This window comes from Neoarius graeffei, chromosome 19 (assembly GCF_027579695.1).
Source record: "Neoarius graeffei isolate fNeoGra1 chromosome 19, fNeoGra1.pri, whole genome shotgun sequence".
NCBI classification, from domain to species: domain Eukaryota; kingdom Metazoa; phylum Chordata; class Actinopteri; order Siluriformes; family Ariidae; genus Neoarius; species Neoarius graeffei.
The window spans coordinates 16325281-16348325 of NC_083587.1; the positions used below are offsets into that span (position 1 = coordinate 16325281).

The window sequence follows — 23045 nt, forward strand, 5'->3', positions numbered from 1 at the left end:
CTGGGGTCCTTTGTGACCTCGCCGACTATTACACACCTTGCTCTTGGAGTGATCTTTGTTGGTCGACCACTCCTGGGGAGGGTAACAATGGTCTTGAATTTCCTCCATTTGTACACAATCTGTCTGACTGTGGATTGGTGGAGTCCAAACTCTTTAGAGATGGTTTTGTAACCTTTTCCAGCCTGATGAGCATCAACAACGCTTTTTCTGAGGTCCTCAGAAATCTCCTTTGTTCGTGCCATGATACACTTCCACAAACATGTGTTGTGAAGATCAGACTTTGATAGATCCCTGTTCTTTAAATAAAACAGGGTGCCCACTCACACCTGATTGTCATCCCATTGATTGAAAACACCTGACTCTAATTTCACCTTCAAATTAACTGTTAATCCTAGAGGTTCACATACTTTTGCCACTCACAGATATGTAATATTGGATCATTTTCCTCAATAAATAAATGACCAAGTATAATATTTTTGTCTCATTTGTTTAACTGGGTTCTCTTTATCTACTTTTAGGACTTGTGTGAAAATCTGATGATGTTTTCGGTCATATTTATGCAGAAATATAGAAAATTCTAAAGGGTTCACAAACTTTCAAGCACCACTGTATGTGTTTTGTAAACAGGAAGTCGATGTGCAACAGACCTGAAAACGGTAAACATGGTATTGAACCCCAAGCTGAAATTTGGTATCAAATATCAAGCAGTTGTGACTTGTAGTTGCTGAGAAAAGTGTTACGAAAATTTTGTAAATCCACACGATATGTTTCATAAACAGGAAGTTAATGTGTGACAGACTTGAAAATGGTATACATGGTATAGAACCCCAAGCTGAAGCTTGATACCAAGCGGCTATGATTTGTGGTTGCTGAGAAATAGGGTGTTTCGGACGGACGGAGATACGGAAATATAGACTGACGGATGGACAGAGGTAAGCTAGTATAAACTTTTGGATCGAGGATATAATAATAATAATAAATATGAATTCACTCGACCCTGCTGTATATCAAGCTTTTTTTGATGCGGAAAAAATATTTTGAAACTGATGTGTAAATGATTTAACAGGCGAGTGAGCTGACTTGCCTGGAACTTAATCATCATCGTCTTCTTCTCTCAAGGGGTCGCCACAGCAGATCATCATGATGCACATACAGTGGTGCTTGAAAGTTTGTGAACCCTTTAGAATTTTCTATATTTCTGCATAAATATGACCTAAAACATCATCAGATTTTCACACAAGTCCTAAAAGTAGATAAAGAGAACCCAGTTAAACAAATGAGACAAAAATATTATACTTGGTCATTTATTTATTGAGGAAAATGATCCAATATTACATATCTGTGAGTGGCAAAAGTATGTGAACCTTTGCTTTCAGTATCTGGTGTGACCCCCTTGTGCAGCAATAACTGCAACTCAATGTTTCCACTAACTGTTGATCAGTCCTGCACACCAGCTTGGAGAAATTTTAGCCCATTCCTCCATACAGAACAGCTTCAACGCTGGGATGTTGGTGGGTTTCCTCACATGAACTGCTCGCTTCAGGTCCTTCCACAACATTTCCATTGGATTAAGGTCAGGACTTTGACTTGGCCGTTCCAAAACATTAACTTTATTCTTCTTTAACCATTCTTTGTTAGAACGACTTGTGAGCTTAGGGTCGCTGTCTTGCTGCATGTCTCACCTTCTCTTGACATTCAGTTCATGGACAGATGTCCTGACATTTTCCTTTAGAATTCACTGGTATAATTCAGAATTCATTGTTCCATCAATGATGGCAAGCCGTCCTGGCCCAGATACAGCAAAACAGGCCCAAACCATGATACTACCACCACCATGTTTCACAGATGGGATAAGGTTCTTATGCTGGAATGCAGTGTTTTCCTTTCTCCAAACATAACGCTTCTCATTTAAACCAAAAAGTTCTATTTTGGTCTCATCTGTCCACAAAACATTTTTCCAATAGCCTTCTGGCTTGTCCACATGATCTTTAGCAAACTGCAGATGAGCAGCAATGTTCTTTATGGAGAGCAGTGGCTTTCTCCTTGCAACCCTGCCATGCACACCATTGTTGTTCAGTGTTCTCCTGATGGTGGACTCATGAACATTAACATTAGCCAATGTGAGAGAGGCCTTCAGTTGCTTAGAAGTTACCCTGGGGTCCTTTGTGACCTCGCCGACTATTACACACCTTGCTCTTGGAGTGATCTTTGTTGGTCGACCACTCCTGGGGAGGGTAACAATGGTCTTGAATTTCCTCCATTTGTACACAATCTGTCTGACTGTGGATTGGTGGAGTCCAAACTCTTTAGAGATGGTTTTGTAACCTTTTCCAGCCTGATGAGCATCAACAACACTTTTTCTGAGGTCCTCAGAAATCTCCTTTGTTCGTGCCATGATACACTTCCACAAACGTGGTGTGAAGATCAGACTTTGATAGATCCCTGTTCTTTAAATAAAACAGGGTGCCCACTCACACCTGATTGTCATCCCATTGATTGAAAACACCTGACTCTAATTTCACCTTCAAATTAACTGCTAATCCTAGAGGTTCACATACTTTTGCCACTCACAGATATGTAATATTGGATCATTTTCCTGAATAAATAAATGACCAAACATAATATTTTTGTCTCATTTGTTTAACTGGGTTCTCTTTATCTACTTTTAGGACTTGTGTGAAAATCTGATGATGTTTTAGGTCATATTTATGCAGAAATAAAGAAAATTCTAAAGGGTTTACAAACTTTCAAGCACCACTGTATTTGATTTAGCATGTTTTTTTTTTTTTAACACCAGATGCCCTTCCTGCACAGTGGTGGAGTGGTTAGCGCTGTCGCCTCACAGCAAGAAGGTCCGGGTTCGAGCCCCGTGGCCGGCGAGGGCCTTTCTGTGCAGAGTTTGCATGTTCTCCCCGTGACCGCGTGGGTTTCCTCCGGGTGCTCCGGTTTCCCCCACAGTCCAAAGACATGCAGGTTAGGTTAACTGGTGACTCTAAATTGATCGTAGGTGTGAATGTGAGTGTGAATGGTTGTCTGTGTCTATGTGTCAGCCCTGTGATGACCTGGCGACTTGTCCAGGGTGTACCCCGCCTTTCGTCCATAGTCAGCTGGGATAGGCTCCAGCTTGCCTGCGACCCTGTAGAACAGGATAAAGCGGCTAGAGATAATGAGATGAGATGAGATGAGATGAGATGAGATGCCCTTCCTGATACAACCCTCCCCAATCTATCCGGGTTTGGGGTTGGCACCAAGTATGCACAGTCTTGTGCAACCCCAGTGGCTGAGTATTTTACCTAACCTGCATGTCTTTGGACTGTTGTGGAAACCGGAGCACCCGGAGGAAACCCACACAGACACAGGGAGAACATGCAAACTCCGCACAGAAAGGCCCTCGTCAGCCGTGAGGTTCAAACCCGGAACCTTATTGCTGTGAGGTGACTGTGATGATCACTACAAAACCGTGCTGTGCTGCACATCATCATCATTTGTGAATTAACAGTCGGCCAAATTCTATGTAGATTGATCGGAGGTGAATAAATCAAATCGTATCATTGGAAATTCGGCGGATCATCAAATATCGAAGTGTCGTCTTCGATCGTTGAATCATAATCGTATTGTATGTGCTGGAATCCTGAGGTTTAGTCCACTGGTAAAAACACATGCTAGCTAGCTTCCTTAGGGTCATTTAATTACTATTATAACTATCTCAGGAGGATGAACAACATCATATTTTTTCATACCAAATCTTGGAAATCTACTTCGAGCAAATAAATGTGCGATGTTTTCTAAACAAACCAAACAACGCACACAAACTCCACCCACATGACTGCAGAAAGCTTTCGTAAAGCGTCATGGCCGATCATTTTAAATCTGTGTCGATTTGAAATGCTACTCCCTTCCTGTTTTCCTCTCTATTTATTTATAACCTGGTTTTGTTTGGCTCACCTACAGCCATAACACTGACACCTCAAGTGGTTTGATGGTCTAATCTCCACCTCCTGACTGGAGGAGGATGATGAGGGCGAAAAGGGCACAACCACTCGGAATAACTGTCATTACAGTCTGACGAGATGAGACACATGGCTTCAGTGAAATGTTAATAATAGCAATCTGAATGTTGGTGGCCTTTCTTTAATGTCAATTTTCATGACATTAGGGATGACGTCCTAAGCTCGGACAGGAGAAGAGGAAATGAAAAAATGTGGACTGGTCAGGGTGAAGCAGAGGAGAGAAAAATAAAGAGCGAGAGAGACGGTTGTACACCTTGAAAAAAAAACGGCAATATGAGTTCTTTTCATAACAAACAGCATGACGGACATGATAACGCCGCCGAAGTGACGTGATGTGGTTCTCCTTCAGCTTGTCCTTGGTGACCCTGACCTGGCGGCTGATGCACCTTAAGTGTGTCAGTCCTGCTGTCCACATCACTTACAGATGACGAGCTGCACTTCAGTTCTCGGCCTGAAGGGGGCACTTGAACACTGCGGCACAACATTGACATTTTATCTGTGGAAATGGGCTTGCTGTATTTAATAAGAAATAAAATCATATAAATAAAGAGCAGTTTTCACGATAATTGAATCACAGAAGGTTTCCTAACCTGCATCAGGATTTTAGGACGAAAGCTCCAGCCACTTTAGCGAACAATAAATATCTGACAGCAGCAACAAACGACAACGTCGTATCTAACCACAGCTTTCTCGTCGTTTTGGAATCATTATGGCGCTAATGATGAGGTCCAGTAAATTTCTCGGACCTATCATACGCTGCCAGTTGCATCCAGCTTCCATTCTCGTAATTTTAAACTTCTATTTTTTATGAGTGCATCGAAAAATATAAAATGAGAGAAATATATTCATATAAACGCCAGAAGTGTTGCATAAAAGAAAAATATTTAGAGCTTGATAAACGTATGGTAGAGAGCTAAGGATTACGTGTATTAAAAATGTTACATAATAAAATACTATATGTTTACAATGTCACATTTTAAAAATGTTAGAAAGTAACAATGAAAATATAATTTAATATAATACATACCAATATGTTAAGAAAAAAATGCAATTAAAATACAAAAAAAAACCAACAGCAACTCTTTACTTCTTCAAGGGCGTACAAACTTTTGCACCTAACTGTACGGGAACTTTAAATCTATTCTGTGCCTTTCAAGTTTAAATGAACCTGTAATAATTGTTCTAAAATTAATAAATACTCAAATAATTCTGTTTAAAGCAAGCATATGAGTAAATGATTCATCTTATAAAATATTATGTCACACTGAAACTCGTCGAATTCGCCCACGGCGCAAATGAAAACTGTTAATGTACATTTTTGCATTCAGTTTTGCTCGTTTATTCATTACAGGATTCGGTCTGCATTTTTTTCTGGCCCTGAAATTAGCTCTGCCCCATTTCCGTGTGATTACTTCGTGTTCAGTCTTGGTTTTTTTTGTTTCTTTCGGAGCCGAAATGAGGAACACGCGCTCTCAAGAGGTCTTATCGGATCAGGTGCATTTCTCCTTCCAGGCAGCAGAGGGCTCTAAAAATCACACACTGCACCTTTAAAATAAATAAATAAATAAATAAATAAATAAGGAAAGAAAGAAATGTAATTGATCAACGACACAAACACTGTAAAGCTCAAAACAAAACTCTTAATGAGAACGTGGCTTAAGCCTGAATTAATTCAGACAACAATAACGTGAAGTAAGTTTGTGTTATTAAGCTGAATGTGGTGTGAGCCAGAAATCCTTTAATCCGTGTTCCACTCGGGGGAAAGTCGGCCTGCCAGCTCCGCGACAGGACCTCGACTTGTGTTTGGACGACGCTGAAGCCAATTCAGGATGCGCGTTTGAACTCGGTGAGCTGACTAATAGCCTTTCTTCTGCCTCTAAAGGTCACAGAACGCTGCGTCTCTCCTCCTTCTTCATGGACAGCGGCAGAGGAGTCGCATTAACCCTTATGTTTTATTCAAAATTATATCGCAGCAGCTCTGACAGAAGTGTGTGAAGCTCCAAATCGCAAGTTTAGAACAAGTGCATTAGTCGAATATGTCATCGTTTCTATAGTAACACTCCGAGGTAAAGCTGTAACTTCATGTTTTTTGACATCTCTGTCTGGCTGTTTATAGCTACAGATGGTCAACAATGTAACTACAAACATACAACTATGCAAATTAAAATGTAACTCTAAACGGCTAAAAAGCACGCCTTTCTTTAAGAAAAAAAATTATCTTTGACAAATATCTAGCTACAGTATGGTATACACTTATCAGAAAATGATCAACTTCAGGATGGTAACAGTTACTGTTCCCTCCTGATGATTAGTTTCCTATAACAGCACCACACGCAGGGTGTTACTCCTTACATATTTGAAGAACATCTTTACTGACGGGGCGGCACGGTGGTGTAGTGGTTAGCGCTGTCGCCTCACAGCAAGAAGGTCCGGGTTTGAGCCCTGTGGTCGGCGAGGGCCTTTCTGTGAGGAGTTTGCATGTTCTCCCCCTGTCCGCGTGGGTTTCCTCCGGGTGCTCCGGTTTCCCCCACAGTCCAAAGACATGCAGGTTAGGCTAACTGGTGACTCTAAATTGAGCGTAGGTGTGAATGTGAGTGTGAATGGTTGTCTGTGTCTATGTGTCAGCCCTGTGATGACCTGGCGACTTGTCCAGGGTGTACCCCGCCTTTCGCCCGTAGTCAGCTGGGATAGGCTCCAGCTTGCCTGCGACCCTGTAGGTTTTACACACTTTACACATCCGACTGAAACAAATACCGACCCCGAAATGAGGTATTCACGTTTATTAATCAGTTGGCGGCGTCACAGAATGTTTTATTTAACTATCTCCAGAAGGGGCGGGGCTAATTTCTGGGCAGGAAAAACGCAAACGGACTTGCACGATTGGATACAGCAAGTTCTGATCTGAGAAATAAATGTTCTAATCACAGCTCGCCTTTCTACACTAAAGGCAGGAAAGAAAAATAAAAGAAGAAGGGCGTGTCACTGCATTGTCATCTCGTCATTCAGAGCACACAGTGTTCCAAAGCTGTTAGTTGAGCACAGTGGAAAGCCAACTTTTCATTAGAGAGAGACGGTGTGTGTGTGTGTGTGTGTGTGTGTGCGGATGTGTGTGTAATTCACGGCAGAACCAAGGTGTACAACCTGAATAGAGTCTCACAATAAAGCCAGACCAAAACGCCAACAAATGCGTATCGATTGGATGTTTTTTCAGTAACTTTCTCAGATTCACCCGCATTTTTTCTCAATAGCTCTTTCTGCGAGGACAGTCAGAACTGAGCACGCTGGAAGAAAAGCCGAATTTACACCTCTCTCAGCATTCTGAATAGCACACCTTTATGGATTTTTTTTTTTTTAGGGTGAAAGAAATTGCTTGGCTTGAGCTATTGAATTATTGCCGGTGAGGGTTTATTGAAGCTTTATTGTCCTCTTCAGCCATCAGATGTTCTCCACATTGGAATATTTTCCTTTGTTAATCACAGAGAAGTGAAAGCATGCTGATTTAATCCATGCGGTACATCGCCACATCAGAAGCGGCTCAGACGATAACGTACCGTACGCGTTGATGATGTCATACCTTCTTGTAAAGGCTGCGCAGATCTCTGTACTGCCACATGCTGCTCAGGACCTGAGATGCCGCTTTCACCACTTTGGGGGAATGTCTGCAAGAAAGGAAGAGAACAAACAAGAAGGTTTTGAGCTTTATTCTTACAGTTACGTTCCCAAAATTATTGGTGCCCTTTTTTTTAAATCAAGAAACACGAACATTAGAGGTGTGATGCAATGCCACTGTCTGTGTCTGCATGTAGATTTAGATCTGAAGTGGGCATGGCATAAATGGGAAAGGTCTTCCTTCCTTCTTGGTTTCCTTTCTTTCCTTTCCTTCTGTCCTTTCTTTCTTTCCTTCTTGGTTTTCCTTCCTTCCTTTCCTGGTTTACATTCTTTCCTTATTTTCCTTCTTTGCTTTCTTCTTTCTTGGTTTCCTTTCTTCCCTTCCTTCCTTTCCTGGTTTACTTTTTTCCTTCCTTCCTTCCTTCCTTCCTTCTTGGTTTCCTTTCTTTTCCTTCCTTTCTTTTCTTTTCTTTCTTTCTTTCTTTCTTTCTTTCTTTCTTTCTTTCTTTCTTTCTTTCTTTCTTTCTTTCTTTCTTGGTTTTCCTTCCTTTCCTGGTTTACTTTCTTTCCTTCTTTTCCTTCCTTCCTTCCTTCCTTCCTTCCTTCCTTCCTTCCTTCCTTCCTTCCTTTCTTTCTTTCTTGGTTTACTTTCTTTCCTTCTTTTCCTTCCTTGGTTTCCTTTCCTTCCTGCTGTCCTTCCTTCCTTTCCTGGTTTCCTTTCTTTCCTTCCTCCCTTTCTTTTTTCATACCAGCAAGAAAACCACCAACTTTGTGCTTGTGTCCAGTTGGATTCTCACGCGTTCCTCAGATTAACTCCCGAGTGGGGAACCAAGGAGCCTCTCTGACAAAGTGGAAGAGGAAATATGGCTGCCTGATAAGAGGAAAAGGTAAAGCAATTATGTGATGTGCCGCTTTAATGCTACTCCACTTCATCGAGTGCATCATGGCTACTCCACAATTAATCACTGACAGTCACGTCGTTTAAACACACATCTCTCCTGCACTTCATCACACAGAGCTGAGGAACCGGACCAACACGAGACCAGATCTGAGTCCTTATTTCACTCACAGCACAGAGAGACGCTGAGGAATCAGTGTTTTAAGATAATCTGCCAAATCAGTGGTAAAAGATGAAAAGTAATTTAATCCCAAATTTGGTGGAAGGCCAATCCAATAAATTTTAAGTCAACTGCAGCTAAATACTGTCAGTGAGTCCAATAGACTGTTTTTGATAACTATTTATTACATTTACAAATTTACTTTATTTATTTTCTGCTATAAAATCTGAAGACGTTGTTCAGTAATCATGGCTTAAATCTCATCTGAGGAAGGAACACTGAGGAACCTCCCTGATCCATGACAGAAACTCACTTGTCTCCTTTGCTTCTGGCGATGCCGATGAGCTTCTCGATGCCACCGGCGTCTCGCAGTGCCTTGGCGTTCTCCATGTTCTTGGTGATGACCTCGTGCAGGGCGCAGCAGATCGCTGTCACCGTATCATCTGACATAGTTTTGCTTGTTGCACTGTTGGTGGTGCTGCTGCCGCTGCTGCCGCTGGTGTTACTGCTCCCAGGAAGGCGGTGGACCAGATCCCTCATTGCGTACTTCCCTACAAGGTTAGAGAAGAGAAGGAAAAGGAGAAATGTCAGTGCAAACTGGAGCATAGAGAGAGGTTTACATCACACATACAGGCTTCCACACACACATACAGTGTCTTGCAAAAGTATTCATCCCCCTTGTTGTTTGTCCTGTTTTGCTGCATTACAAGCTGGAATTAAAATGGATTTTTGGCGGGTTAGCACCATTTGATTTACACAACATGCCGACCACTTTAAAAGGTGCAATTTTTTTTTTTTTGTTGTGACACAAACAATAATTAAGATGAAAAAGCAGAAATCTGGAGTGTGCATAAGTATTCACCCCCTTTTGTATGAAACCCCTAAATAAGAGCTGCTCCAACCAATTCACTTCATAAGTCACATAATTAGTTGATTAAAATCCACCTGTGTGCAATCAAAGTGTCACATGATCTGTCACATGATGTCTGTATAAATCACCCTGTTCTGGAAGGACCCTGACTCTGCAACACTACTAAGCAAGCAGCATGAGAACCAAGGAGCCTCCAAACAGGTCAGAGACAAAGTTGTGGAGAAGTATAGATCAGGGTTGGGTTATAAAAATATCCCAAACTTTGAATATCCCACGGAGCACCATTAAATCCATTATAGCAAAATGGAAAGAATGTGGCACCACTACAAACCTGACAAGAGAAGGCCGCCCACCAAAACTCACAGACCGAGCAAGGAGGGCATTAATCAGAGATGCAACAAAGACACCAAAGATAACACTGAAGGAGCTGCAGAGATCCACAGCGGAGATGGGAGTATCTGTCCATAGGACCGCTTTAAGCCGTACACTCCACAGAGTGGGCGGGGCTTGATGGAAGAGTGGCCAGAAAAAGCCACTGCTGAAGAAAACACATTTGGAGTTTTCCCAACAGCATGTGGCAGACTCCCCAAACACATGGAAGAAGATTCTCTGGCCAAATGAGACTAAAATTGATCTTTTTGGTCATCATGGGGAACACCATGTGTGGCGCAAACCCAACACCCTGAGAACACCATTCCTACAGTGAAGCATGGTGGTGGCAGCATCATGCTGTGGGGATGTTTTTCATCTGCAGGGACAGGAAGGCTGGTCAGGACTGAAGGAAAGATGGATGGCACTAAATACAGGACAATTCTGGAGGAAAACCTGTTTGAGTCAGCCAGAGGTTTGAGACTGGGACGAAGGTTCACGTTCCAGCAGGACAATGACCCTAAACATACTGCTAAAGCTACACTGGAGTGGTTTAAAGGGAAACATTTAAATGTCTTGGAATGGCCTAATCAAAGCCCAGACCTCAATCCAATTGAGAATCTGTGGTATAACTTGAAGATTGCTGTACACCAACACAACCCATCTAACTTGAAGGAGTTGGAGCAGTTTTGCCTTGAGGAATGGGCAAAAATCCCAGTAGCTAGATGTGCTAAGCTAATAGAGACATACCCCAAGAGACTTGCAGCTGTAATTGCAGCAAAAGGTGGCTCTACAAAGTATTGACTTTGGGGAGGTGAATACCTATGCACACTGCAGATTTCTGTTTTTTTCATCTTAATTATTGTTTGTGTCACAATAAAACAACAATGTGCACCTTTAAAGTTGTAGGCATGTTGTGTAAATCAAATGGTGCGAACCCTCCAAAAATCCATTTTAATTCCAGCTTGTAATGCCACAAAACAGGACAAACACCAAGGGGGATGAATACTTTTGCAAGACACTGTATACACACATTCAGACAAAAAAAGTCAAAGCAAAAGTTTGTGCACCCTCAGGATAAAAATGAAGAGGGTAAAGAAGTGCAATTAATAACAACAAGGCATCTAGGGTTATTCTGAGCAGAAAGAAACACACTACGAAAGCCCAAGCAATTAAATTAAACAATATACTGTCTAATCAAATTTCAATGGATTATTCATCTCATCTCATTATCTCTAGCTGCTTTATCGTGTTCTACAGGGTCGCAGGCAACCTGGAGCCTATCCCAGCTGACTATGAGCGAAAGGCGGGATACACCCTGGACAAGTCGCCAGGTCATCACAGGGCTGACACATAGACACAGACAACCATTCACATTCACACCTACGGTCAATTTAGAGTCACCAGTTAACCTAACCTGCATGTCTTTGGACTGTGGGGGAAACCAGAGCACCCGGAGGAAACCCACGCGGACACGGGGAGAACATGCAAACTCCACACAGAAAAGCCACGGGGCTCGAACCTGGACCTTCTTGCTGTGAGGTGACAGCGCTAACCACTACACCACCATGCTGCCTGGATTATTCATGCCAATTTAATTTATTTTTTTTACTTTTTGGCAGTGATTTAGGACTTATAGAAATTCTTATTTTAAAATACAGATTTTATATACACACACACATACACACTCACAAACACAGCTTAAAATGTTTTCTTTATTATGAAAAACATTTTAAAAATTTCAAAAGCATTTATTTTTTCCTCCATATAATTCTTAGAAAAACATTGCACAATTCACTGATGTTTCATTTTCTTGTAATGATATTATTTTGTAGATAAATTGATAAAATTGCAGCTTAATATATAATATTACAGCTTTCACTCAGAGACCATGGGGGCCAAAACTTTTGCAATCAACTATACATGATCCTGGATGCACATTTGTTATGTCATGTCATATCATATACTCTTAAGGGTTCTTCAGTTACGTCTCTGAGGGGAACCCTCATTTTATTATAGAACCCTATAATAAAATGTTTTTCTATCAGCGAAGAACCCTTAATTATCCAACGAACCCTTGAAGAACCCTGAAGGAACCCTTTTTTTCTGAGAGTCTGTGGTACAAACTCCAAATTATTACTCATTATTTTCTACTCAACACCTAGAAATTGTCAGATGTTTTACATTTAGTTCTTTGTACTAGTTAAGGGGTCTTCAGTTGTCTCTCTTGGGTAAAAGTTCCGAGTAGAACAAAGTGTTTTCATATCAGAAAAGGTTCTAAATAGAAAGCTGAAAATCTATAACTATCCAAAGAACCTCGAAAACAGAGGTAACGGTTCGATCACTGAGAAGCTCACTGAGCTGTCTTTAAAAGTCATGAGAAACAGTGTGTGAGAACCGACACGAGATGTGAGACGACACGTGCTGCACGGTGAATACGTGAACACACTCTGGGTGGTTATTTGTTCTTCTTGGAGTAACACACCTGTTGTGGTTTGGTTTACTGCCGTGAACTTCAGCACAGAGCAGCTCAGGCTGCAGAACGTCACGTTCAGCACCAAGGCCCGCTGTCTCAAGTTCAATTAAATGACTCATGTGGTATTTGAGAACAGAGGAACAGAGAAGAATGTGACATTAAACCGACAGATTGGAAGAGGATTCATGTTAATGAAGAAACTGATTCGATTAATTAAAAAACAGATGATAAAATCACACAAATTTTGTGTGTGTGCTGCAGTGTTCTTTTATTCTACTGCATCTAATGATTAGAATAACAGACTTAAAATTCAGAGTGGTCACTACTCTCCTAAAGGTTCTTCGGTTGTCCCTCTGGAGGAAACCTTTAAAGGTGAAGGCTAAGAACCATTAATTATCCAACAATCCCCTGAAAGAACCTGGTCCCAGTAGGGGAGCTCTTTAAGTTTCTATGAAAAGTCCTACAGCAGAAGGTTTTCCTATCAAAAAGGGCTCCAAGTAGAACCCTTTTTGGACACCATCCATCTATCTGTCCATCCATCCATTATCTGTAGCCGCTTTATCCTATTCTACAGGGTCGCAGTCAAGCTGGAGCCTATCCCAGCTGACTATGGGCAAGAGGTGGGGTACACCCTGGACAAGTCGCCAGATCATCACAGGGCTGACACATATGTAGAGACAAACCACCATTCACACTCACGGTCAATTTAGAGCCACCAGTTAACCTAACCTGCATGTCTTTGGACTGTGGGGGAAACCAGAGCACCCGGAGGAAACCCATGCAGACATGGGGAGAACATGCAAACTTCACACAGAAAGGCTCCTGTCGGCCGCTGGGCTCGAACCCAGAACCTTCTTGCTGTGAGGTGACAGTGCTAACCACTACACCACCATGCCACCCTTTTTGGAAACCTAATACCCTTAAATATCCAAAGTACCCTTAAGGAACCCTTGAAGAACCTTTTATCCATTAACTAATTGTGTGGAGGAAATTCTAAATTGATGATAATTACTTAGAACTCATCTAAAATGTTGCGATCTTGATATGTAGAACACTGTTAGAAAAGGTTCTTAAAGGGTTATTTCAGGGTTCGTTGAATAACAAAGACCTCTTGGGCCCCGAAGATGTTCTACATGGAACCATTTCCATAGCCCCAAAAGGGGTAATGGAAAAATACTTAAGGTTTCTAAAAGTAACCTTTTCTTCTAAGAGTACATATATAGTCATGATATAACAAATGTACATCTAGGATCACAAACAAATGAAAAGTCGTGCAGAGCATGATACTTGCGAAAATCACAAAGAAATGGAAGTTATGGCTGATTAGGTGTTTTTATAAGATTTGACCTTGGTGACCTTAACCTTTTACCTTGACCCACCAAAAACTAATGATGTCTTTGTGTGACCCTAGTGAGTTGTCCTCTGCATTTTGGTGAAGAGTGGTCAAGAAATGACAACGCAAGAGCACCAACAAACAAACAAACAAACAAACAAACAAACAAATGGACAGACAGACAGATCAACATACTTGCAAAAATCTACCATTTTTGCAAGGAACAACAAGCAAAGAAAGAAAGAAAGAAAAATTCGTAAGCGGTGATCATCAGGGTCCAAGCAAAATCGCATGAATTGCAAACAATGGTGGAATTCAAAGTGGTTCAACATCTTCAACAGCAAAAGTAGCCAAGTACAACCCCGATTCCAAAAAAGTTGGGACAAAGTACAAATTGTAAATAAAAACGGAATGCAATGATGTGGAAGTTTCAAAATTCCATATTTTATTCAGAATAGAACATAGATGACATATCAAATGTTTAAACTGAGAAAATGTATCATTTAAAGAAAAAAATTAGGTGATTTTAAATTTCATGACAACAACACCTCTCAAAAAAGTTGGGACAAGGCCATGTTTACCACTGTGAGACATCTCCTTTTCTCTTTACAACAGTCTGTAAACGTCTGGGGACTGAGGAGACAAGTTGCTCAAGTTTAGGGATAGGAATGTTAACCCATTCTTGTCTAATGTAGGATTCTAGTTGCTCAACTGTCTTAGGTCTTTTTTGTCGTATCTTCCGTTTTATGATGCGCCAAATGTTTTCTATGGGTGAAAGATCTGGACTGCAGGCTGGCCAGTTCAGTACCCGGACCCTTCTTCTACGCAGCCATGATGCTGTAATTGATGCAGTATGTGGTTTGGCATTGTCATGTTGGAAAATGCAAGGTCTTCCCTGAAAGAGACGTCGTCTGGATGGGAGCATATGTTGCTCTAGAACCTGGATATACCTTTCAGCATTGATGGTGTCTTTCCAGATGTGTAAGCTGCCCATGCCACACGCACTAATGCAACCCCATACCATCAGAGATGCAGGCTTCTGAACTGAGTGCTGATAACAACTTGGGTCGCCCTTCTCCTCTTTAGTCCGAATGACACGGCGTCCCTGATTTCCATAAAGAACTTCAAATTTTGATTCGTCTGACCACAGAACAGTTTTCCACTTTGCCACAGTCCATTTTAAATGAGCCTTGGCCCAGAGAAGATGTCTGCACTTCTGGATCATGTTTAGATAAGGCTTCTTCTTTGAACTATAGAGTTTTAGCTGGCAACGGCAGATGGCACGGTGAATTATGTTCACAGATAATGTTCTCTGGAAATATTCCTGAGCCCATTTTGTGATTTCCAATACAGAAGCATGCCTGTATGTGATGCAGTGCCGTCTAAGGGCCCGAAGATCACGGGCACCCAGTATGGTTTTCTGGCCTTGACCCTTACGCACAGAGATTCTTCCAGATTCTCTGAATCTTTTGATGATATTATGCACTGTAGATGATGATATGTTCAAACTCTTTGCAATTTTACACTGTTGAACTGTTCTGATATTGGTCCACTAGTTGTCGGCGCAGAATTAGGGGGATTGGTGATCCTCTTCCCATCTTTACTTCTGAGAGCCGCTGCCACTCCAAGATGCTCTTTTTATACCCAGTCATGTTAATGACCTATTGCCAATTGACCTAATGAGTTGCAGTTTGGTCCTCCAGCTGTTCCTTTTTTGTACCTTTAACTTTTCCAGCCTCTTATTGCCCCTGTCCCAACTTTTTTGAGATGTGTTGCTGTCATGAAATTTCAAATGAGCCAATATTTGGCATGAAATTTCAAAATGTCTCACTTTCGACATTTGATATGTTGTCTATGTTCTATTGTGAATACAATATTAGTTTTTGAGATTTGTAAATTATTGCATTCCGTTTTTATTTACAATTTGAACTTTGTCCCAACTTTTTTGGAATCGGGGTTGTACAACAACACACAATTCCAAATTTTTAACTCAAGTGGTTCTTAAGATATTGCTTAAGATATTGTTTCAGTTGTACTGCCCCCTGTGGACAAACCATCAGAAAATTTGATGTCCTTTTAAGGAATGGAATGATAATCAAGTGTCTTAAGTTTTATGAAATTTGAACTTTTACATCACAAGATATAGGCTATAAGGGCGGCACGGTGGTGTAGTGGTTAGCGCTGTCGCCTCACAGCAAGAAGGTCCGGGTTCGAGCCCCGTGGCTGGCGAGGGCCTTTCTGTGTGGAGTTTGCATGTTCTCCCCGTGTCCGCGTGGGTTTCCTCCGGGTGCTCCGGTTTCCCCCACAGTCCAAAGACATGCAGGTTAGGTTAACTGGTGACTCTAAATTGACCGTAGGTGTGAATGTGAGTGTGAATGGTTGTCTGTGTCTATGTGTCAGCCCTGTGATGACCTGGCGACTTGTCCAGGGTGTACCCTGCCTTTCGCCCGTAGTCAGCTGGGATAGGCTCCAGCTTGCCTGCGACCCTGTAGAACAGGATAAAGCGGCTACAGATAATGAGATGAGATGAGATATAGGCTATAAAGTCAACAGGGGCCACACCTTAAAATTTAATTGGCTCATAACTACGAAATGGTTTGATGAGTCAAAACTCCTCTCACAACTTTTCATCAACATGGTCTGGAGATGACGTCCACCAAATTACATGCAAATGACAAACAGACTAGGACAAGTTTGAAAAAATAACTTCTTGCAAATATTGATGACTAAAATTTGATTAGCTTTTGCCGGACACTTTTTTGAGACAGCCAGTTGGTACTAAAGGACATGTTAGCAAACGTGGCCATCTAGAAAGACAACACATTTACTTTTTTTTTTTTTAGCTTAAGCGGTTTTTCCTCATCTCATTATCTCTAGCCGCTTTATCCTGTTCTACAGGGTCGCAGGCAAGTTGGATCCTATCCCAGCTGACTACGGGCGAAAGGCGGGGTACAAGTCGCCAGGTCATTACAGGGCCGACACATAGACACAGACAATCATTCACACTCACATTCACACCTACGCTCAATTTAGAGTCACCAGTTAACCTAACCTGCATGTCTTTGGACTGTGGGGGAAACCGGAGCACCCGGAGGAAACCCACGCGGACACGGGGAGAACATGCAAACTCCGCACAGAAAGGCCCTCGCCGGCCACGGGGCTCGAACCCGGACCTTCTTGCTGTGAGGCAACAGTGCTAACCACTACACCACCGTGCCGCCCTAAGCGGTTTTTGAGATATGGAAATATGTTTGTTGTAGCGCCCCCAATGGATGGAATTTCACAAAATTTGGTGTGTATCCAGAGATTGTAGAAGCGATACAGGGTGTCAAATTTCATTAAGTTTGAACCTTTAGATTACAAGATACTGGGCAAAGAATCAACAGGGGCCTTAAAAATTAATTGGTTCACATCTTTGAAATGGTTCAATGAAACAAAATTATTTTTAAAACTGTCATCACGGTCTGGAGATGAGGCAGGTCAAACTGGATGAAGTGCCTCAGCCGATTTTGTTTTGGGTGACTGACACGGATATTCGGATCCAAATTCTTTGTTTTTGTCAGCATGGTCTGTTGCTGATGTATACCAAATTTTGTTAGACTTTCACTTTCGATTTTTGGAAAATGGCGAGAAAGTTTGTGAGGCAGAAATTGCGGCTGTAGGTGTGTTAGGTTCAAGAGTTTCCGAGGAATCAGAAGAAAATATTTTACAGAATAAAAAAAAATAATTTTTATTTTAACCCACACCATTCCCAAGATATAAACAAACATGTAAATGCACTTACTATAGTGCCCCCTATAGTCATAAAAAAATGTGTCCTAGTTCAGGAACCTATAGAGCAAATTTGGCGCCTGTGCGACTTATAGCTTTTTGCTGCCCAGATACTTTTACAAAATAAAACTGAAAATAATAATAATAATAATAATAATAAGCCTTACAAAAGCAATAAGGTTCCAGCAGCTTCTCTGATTGGACTCCTAACGAGTGCATATATTTTGACCCTCTGTTGCCTTTAAACCTCTGTAACTTGTCGACATTTTATCTACAAAACAGTGTGTCTGAATGCAAGACACAAAAAGCTAAATAACGTGAACACAGCTTTAAACTTTACATAATTAAATGCACCACATGTTAGAAATTAACTCAAGGGTGTAAAAAGTGCAACTCATGAAGTATTAACATCTCTTAACAATAACAGGTTTAAAGGAACAGTCCACCGTACTTCCATAATGAAATATGTTCTTTTCTGAATTGAGACGAGCTGATCCGTACCTCTCCGAGCTTTGCGTGACCTCCCAGTCAGTCAGACACGCTGTTACTCCTGTCACTCCTGAGTGCAGGTATCAATGCGCTGTCGAAGCGCGCAGAAGGTGTTAGTACGCCTGTCATTATAGTGCGGACTTTCCATAGCATAGAAAATCGCCACGTTTCAATTTGTGTAACTGAACTTTGTTTCATGTCACTGGTCATATAAACCTATGTAAACAGGAAAAACGCGGAAGAGTTTGGTCGCATCTAACTACAGCCCCAAAAAATACCGTTGGCCATACTGAGCCTAGCTACATTGCTAACAGGAGTGACAGCGCGTCTGACTGACTGGGAGGTCACGCAAAGCTCGGAGAGGTACGGATCAGCTCGTCTCAATTCAGAAAAGAACATATTTCATTATGGAAGTACGGTGGACTGTTCCTTTAATAATGGTACGATCCAAATTTTTATCTTGAACAAAAACCTAAACCGGTGTGTTAAACTGAAGTGTGTTAGTTTAGTGTGTTAGAGTACTTTAACCTGTGAAACTCGTCCCTGCCAGGCACTTGTCACTGTGGCGAAGGATTCTGCTAATAAAATTAACCTTGGATGCTTAAATTCTCACTCCTAATTCCAGTTTGAGAAACACGAGCATTGTTTTTCTCACAGACCTTATGAGGCATGAATTTTTTTCAGCCTCAATTTCTCATCAGCGAGCGCCGAGTTAATTGGTGTTGCCTTATCTTGTTCTCACAGGCAATATGCTCTTTTTTGCCTGAGAGGACAATCTGTAGGTCCTTCATCCAGCAGGACAGAGATATTTCACCGTGGATAAAGCTTAAGGAGGAAAAAAAAAAGAAGAAATGTCCACAAAGTCATTTTATCCTGCAATTTACACTGATTTTAATCCAGTATTTGAAATGTTGCTGGTTGGATCCAAGAAACAGCTGATGATTAATGTTACAATAAAGTGCTGCTGTGCTGTCATGTAGGATGGCTACATGTAGAGACAAAGTGAGAGAGGCGAGATTGAGATGGTTTGGATGCCGACAGAGGAGAGATCCAGCGTACAAGAATGGGGAAAGGATGCTGGAGGTGGAGTTGCCAGGAAGAAGGAAAAGAAGAAGACGAAAGATGAGATTTATGGACATGGTGAAGGAGGACATGAGGACGGTTGGTGCCAGTGTTGTAATCGAGTCACTAAACCTTGAGTCCGAATCCAGTCTTGAGTCCCCAGTGTTCAAGTCCAAGTCATTAAAAAAAATTTAAAGTCGAGTCCACTATTGATTCCAGTCGGTGGCTGTTTCAGCGCCATTAACATGAGTTTGTTCCTGAACATGACGCATGAACAGGTGAATGTGCTTCTCTTTATCAGGGAGTGTGAAGTATTCTGTCAGAGATGGTTGGGAGACGGATGGAAGCGCAAAAGGTGTGTTTATTAACGCAAGTGAAGATGGTAAACAATCCAGAACGACAGGCAAAATCGTAAAATGGTGAAACAGGCAATAGGTTGAGTGAGGAACAAACAGGCTATCGTAGACTCGGCAGAATCAAAGACGAGAAACAGGAAATCAGGGATCAGGAAACCAAACAAGGAAATAAGGCTCGGTAATGTGTCAGCAATGCAACTCAATACTTCGCAAAGTAAGTGTGTTTTCAGTTTTTATATTGGCACGCTGATTGCGCTTTAATCCTGTGCAGGTGCGAGTCGTTTACGGCGTGCATGAGGGTCTGCTTGGTGTGCGTGCTGTCTGGAGCGCCCGAGAGTCTATCTGATGCACACGCCAAGGCACGCAGGTATGACACCCTTGCACAAAATTAGTACAAAATTAATGGAGATATAAATATCTTATGCCAAATTATTATGGCATGTTACCAAAAAAATAAGGAAAAAATCCGAGTCCTCGTCTCCAATTTATGAGTCTGAATGCAGTTAATGCACGAGTCCAAGTCCAAGTCATCAGTGCTCAAGTCAAGTAATGAGTCCTTAAAATAAGGGCACGAGTCGGACTTGAGTACTCCAAGCCCGATTGGTGCTACATTAAAAAAAAACGAAGGACAGGAGGAGATGGAGAGATGTTATATGACTACTACTACTACTACTACTAAGTTACATTTATATAGCGCCTTTCTCAAACTCAAGGTCGCTTTACATAGGTCAGAGAAAACACACACACAAAAAAAGAGTTGCTAAAGAGTGGTGAGTTTATGCACTCGTGGAGAAATGTTCATGAAACAGAAAGGTTTTGAGATGAGATCTGAAGAAAGGAAGAGAAGAGCAGTCACGGAGGGGTTGAGGAAGGGAATTCCAGAACTTGGGGCCATGGCACTGAAGGACCTGCCACCCAGGGTAGAGAGTCTAGTGCGAGGAACAGCAAGGAGATTATAGCTAGAGGATCTGAGAGAGCGGGATGGAGTATAAGGGGTCAGAAGGTCATGAATGTAAGAAGGAGCAAGGTTATGGAGAGCTTTGAAGGTGAGTGAAGTGATTTTATATTTAATTCTGGACAGAATTGGGGGGGGATATGAGCAGATGGTTTGGTATGGGTGAGGAGTCTCGCTGCAGAGTTCTGAATGTATTGTAATCTTTGAAGGGATTTAATAGGGAGGCCAATGAGAAGGGAGTTACAATAATCTAGGCGGGACATAATGAAGGAGTGGACCAACATTTGAACATCACAAGTGGAAAGAAAGGGGCAAAGGCGGGCAATGTTCCGGAGGTGAAAGAAAGCAGTCTTGGTGAGGGATTTAATGTGGGGATCAAAGTTGAGTGAGGGGTCGAGCAATATTCCAAGGTTTCTAACAACAGGTGAAGATTTAACAAGTGCACCTTTGATGTTAAGATTGAAACTGGAGGATTTGGACAATCAAGATTTGGGGCCGATAAGCATGATTTCTGTTTTATCTGTGTAAAGTTTTAGAAAATTATTCTGCAGCCACAACTTTAGGTCTGATAGACAGTCATTGAGGGAACTGGGAGGAGGTTATCTGCTGTGGTGACCCTTAATGGGAACAGCTAAAAGAAGAAGAAGAAGAAGAAAATGCTGTAGGTAAATAATCAACAACAGGGTGGTGGGATGAAGCACCACGTCCTGAGGTTTTTCTTCTTATTATTATTCCTCTTGTAACCCAGCAATTCGCCAGTTTAATGTTGTTTCACCATTAACTGTAACTAAAAACAGATAAAAAGTATGTGATGTTCTTTCATATATAAAACACTGTTACCATTACCAAACTGCTGCAGTATAAGTGGAATAAAACGCATCAGGACCTGCTGTAATTTGCATCATCAATTATTTTACTATAACAGCCTGTACAGGGTCGCAGGCAAGCTGGAGCCTATCCCAGCTGACTATGGGTGAGAGGCGGAGTACACCCTGGACAAGTTGCCAGGTTATCGCAGGGCTGACACATCGAGACAAACAACCATTCACACTCACATTCACACCTACAGTCAATTTAGACCTACCGCTTAACCTAACCTGCATGTCTTTGGGGGAAACCGGAGCACCCGGAGGAAACCCACGCGGACATGGGGAGAACATGCAAACTCCACACAGAAAGGCCCTCACCAGCCACTGGGCTCGAACCCAGGACCTTCTTGCTGTGAGGCGACACACCACCATGTGGCCTATAACAGCATGACTTTTTAAAAAAAAAACCTGTTCAGTTTTGCTCGTTCCCTAAAAAAGACTCAGGATTCACGAGTCACAGATCTGTAATTATCAGTGACTGGGGAACAGATTCACTTTCAAATTTCTGAATTAACCCAAAAATTTTAGATACAGCTTTCCGGATGAATATCATTGTCAATAAAATCAGCTGTGAGCAACTGCTCACTTATGTATCCCCCCACTCTCGGTTACATCAGAATGCAAGCAACTGAATGTTGACTTCAACAAATAATTAACTGTGAAACAAGTAAGTAAAGAGCAGTGTCTCTCCCCAGGGATTTCAAACAGCATCCTGGTAAACTGTCATTTTGAAATAGTGTTTTGCTTCTTGAAATAGCGTCAAAATCCACCCTGTATGTTTCGTAGATACATTCAGTTGGTAAACAGGAAGTTGATGTGTGACAGACCTGAAAACGGTATACATGGTATAGAACCCCAAGCTGAAGTTTGGTACCAAATTTCAAGCAGTTCTGATTTGTAGTTGCGAGAAAAGTGTTATGAAAATTTTGTAAATTCATGTTGGTCAGTAAACAGGAAGTCGATGTGCAACAGGCCTGAAAACGGAAAACACGGTATAGAACCCCAAGCTGAAGCTCGATACCAAATATCAAGCAGTTGTGATTTGTAGTTGCTGAGAAAAGTGTTACGAAAATTTTGCAAATCCACGCTATATGTTTTGTAAATACATTTAGTCGGTAAACAGGAAGTCGATGTGCGACAGACCTGAAAACGGTACACATGGTATAGAACCCCAAGCTGAAGCTCATTACCAAATATCAAGCAGTTGTGATTTGTAGTTGCTTAGAAAAATGTTATGAAAAATTTCTAAATCCACGCTATTTGTTTTGTAAATACATTCAGTCGGTAAACAGGAAGTTGATGTGTGACAGACCTGAAAATGGTACACACGGTATAGAACCCCAAGCTGAAGTTTGGTACCAAGGACCAAGTGGCTATGATTTGTGATTGCTGAGAATAAGGGTGTTTCGGAATGGATGGAAATACGGCGATACCAACAGATGGACAGAGGTAAACCAGTATATCTCTCCTCCTTTGGAGCGGGGGTATAAAAAATAGAAGGCACTATTTTTGAGGATAAAGTGTAAGAAGACCTTTGCTCTCATTGTCGCAGATGTGGAAGGTATCTCTGTGGGCCTGAGCCCGAGGCTGTGCTGAGCGACTGTTCGATCGAGGTTTCATTCCTGACACTTTGGCCAACCTTGACTTTGTAGAGTGGATCATCTCTGTGCTCTCAAAGAGATGAGGATTCGGTGCTAATCAGAGTAGAGTGCTAACTCTCCATTCTATAAAAGCCCATTCTCATACAAAATAGGCAATCAGGCTACGTATGTGTGAGTCATCATCGACAAGAGTGCAAAGAGCTCCAGAAATACACT

At 41.7% G+C, this 23045-nt stretch overlaps 1 protein-coding gene across 6 annotated transcripts in view; it reads right to left on the bottom strand.

Moving 5' to 3' along the window:
- Positions 1-23045, bottom strand: part of ctnnd2a (catenin (cadherin-associated protein), delta 2a) — a 789966-nt gene that overhangs the window by 37058 nt on the left and 729863 nt on the right. For 5 of the 6 annotated variants that reach the window (XM_060899742.1, XM_060899744.1, XM_060899741.1 and 2 more), the window contains 2 exons: positions 8991-9228; positions 7585-7669 (listed from right to left, as the gene is read on the bottom strand). In XM_060899742.1, coding sequence (XP_060755725.1) covers positions 7585-7669; positions 8991-9228 — 323 coding nt within the window. Of the gene's footprint in view, positions 1-7561; positions 7670-8990; positions 9229-23045 lie in introns of all 6 variants that reach the window. The other variant, XM_060899746.1, reaches the window with a different exon arrangement.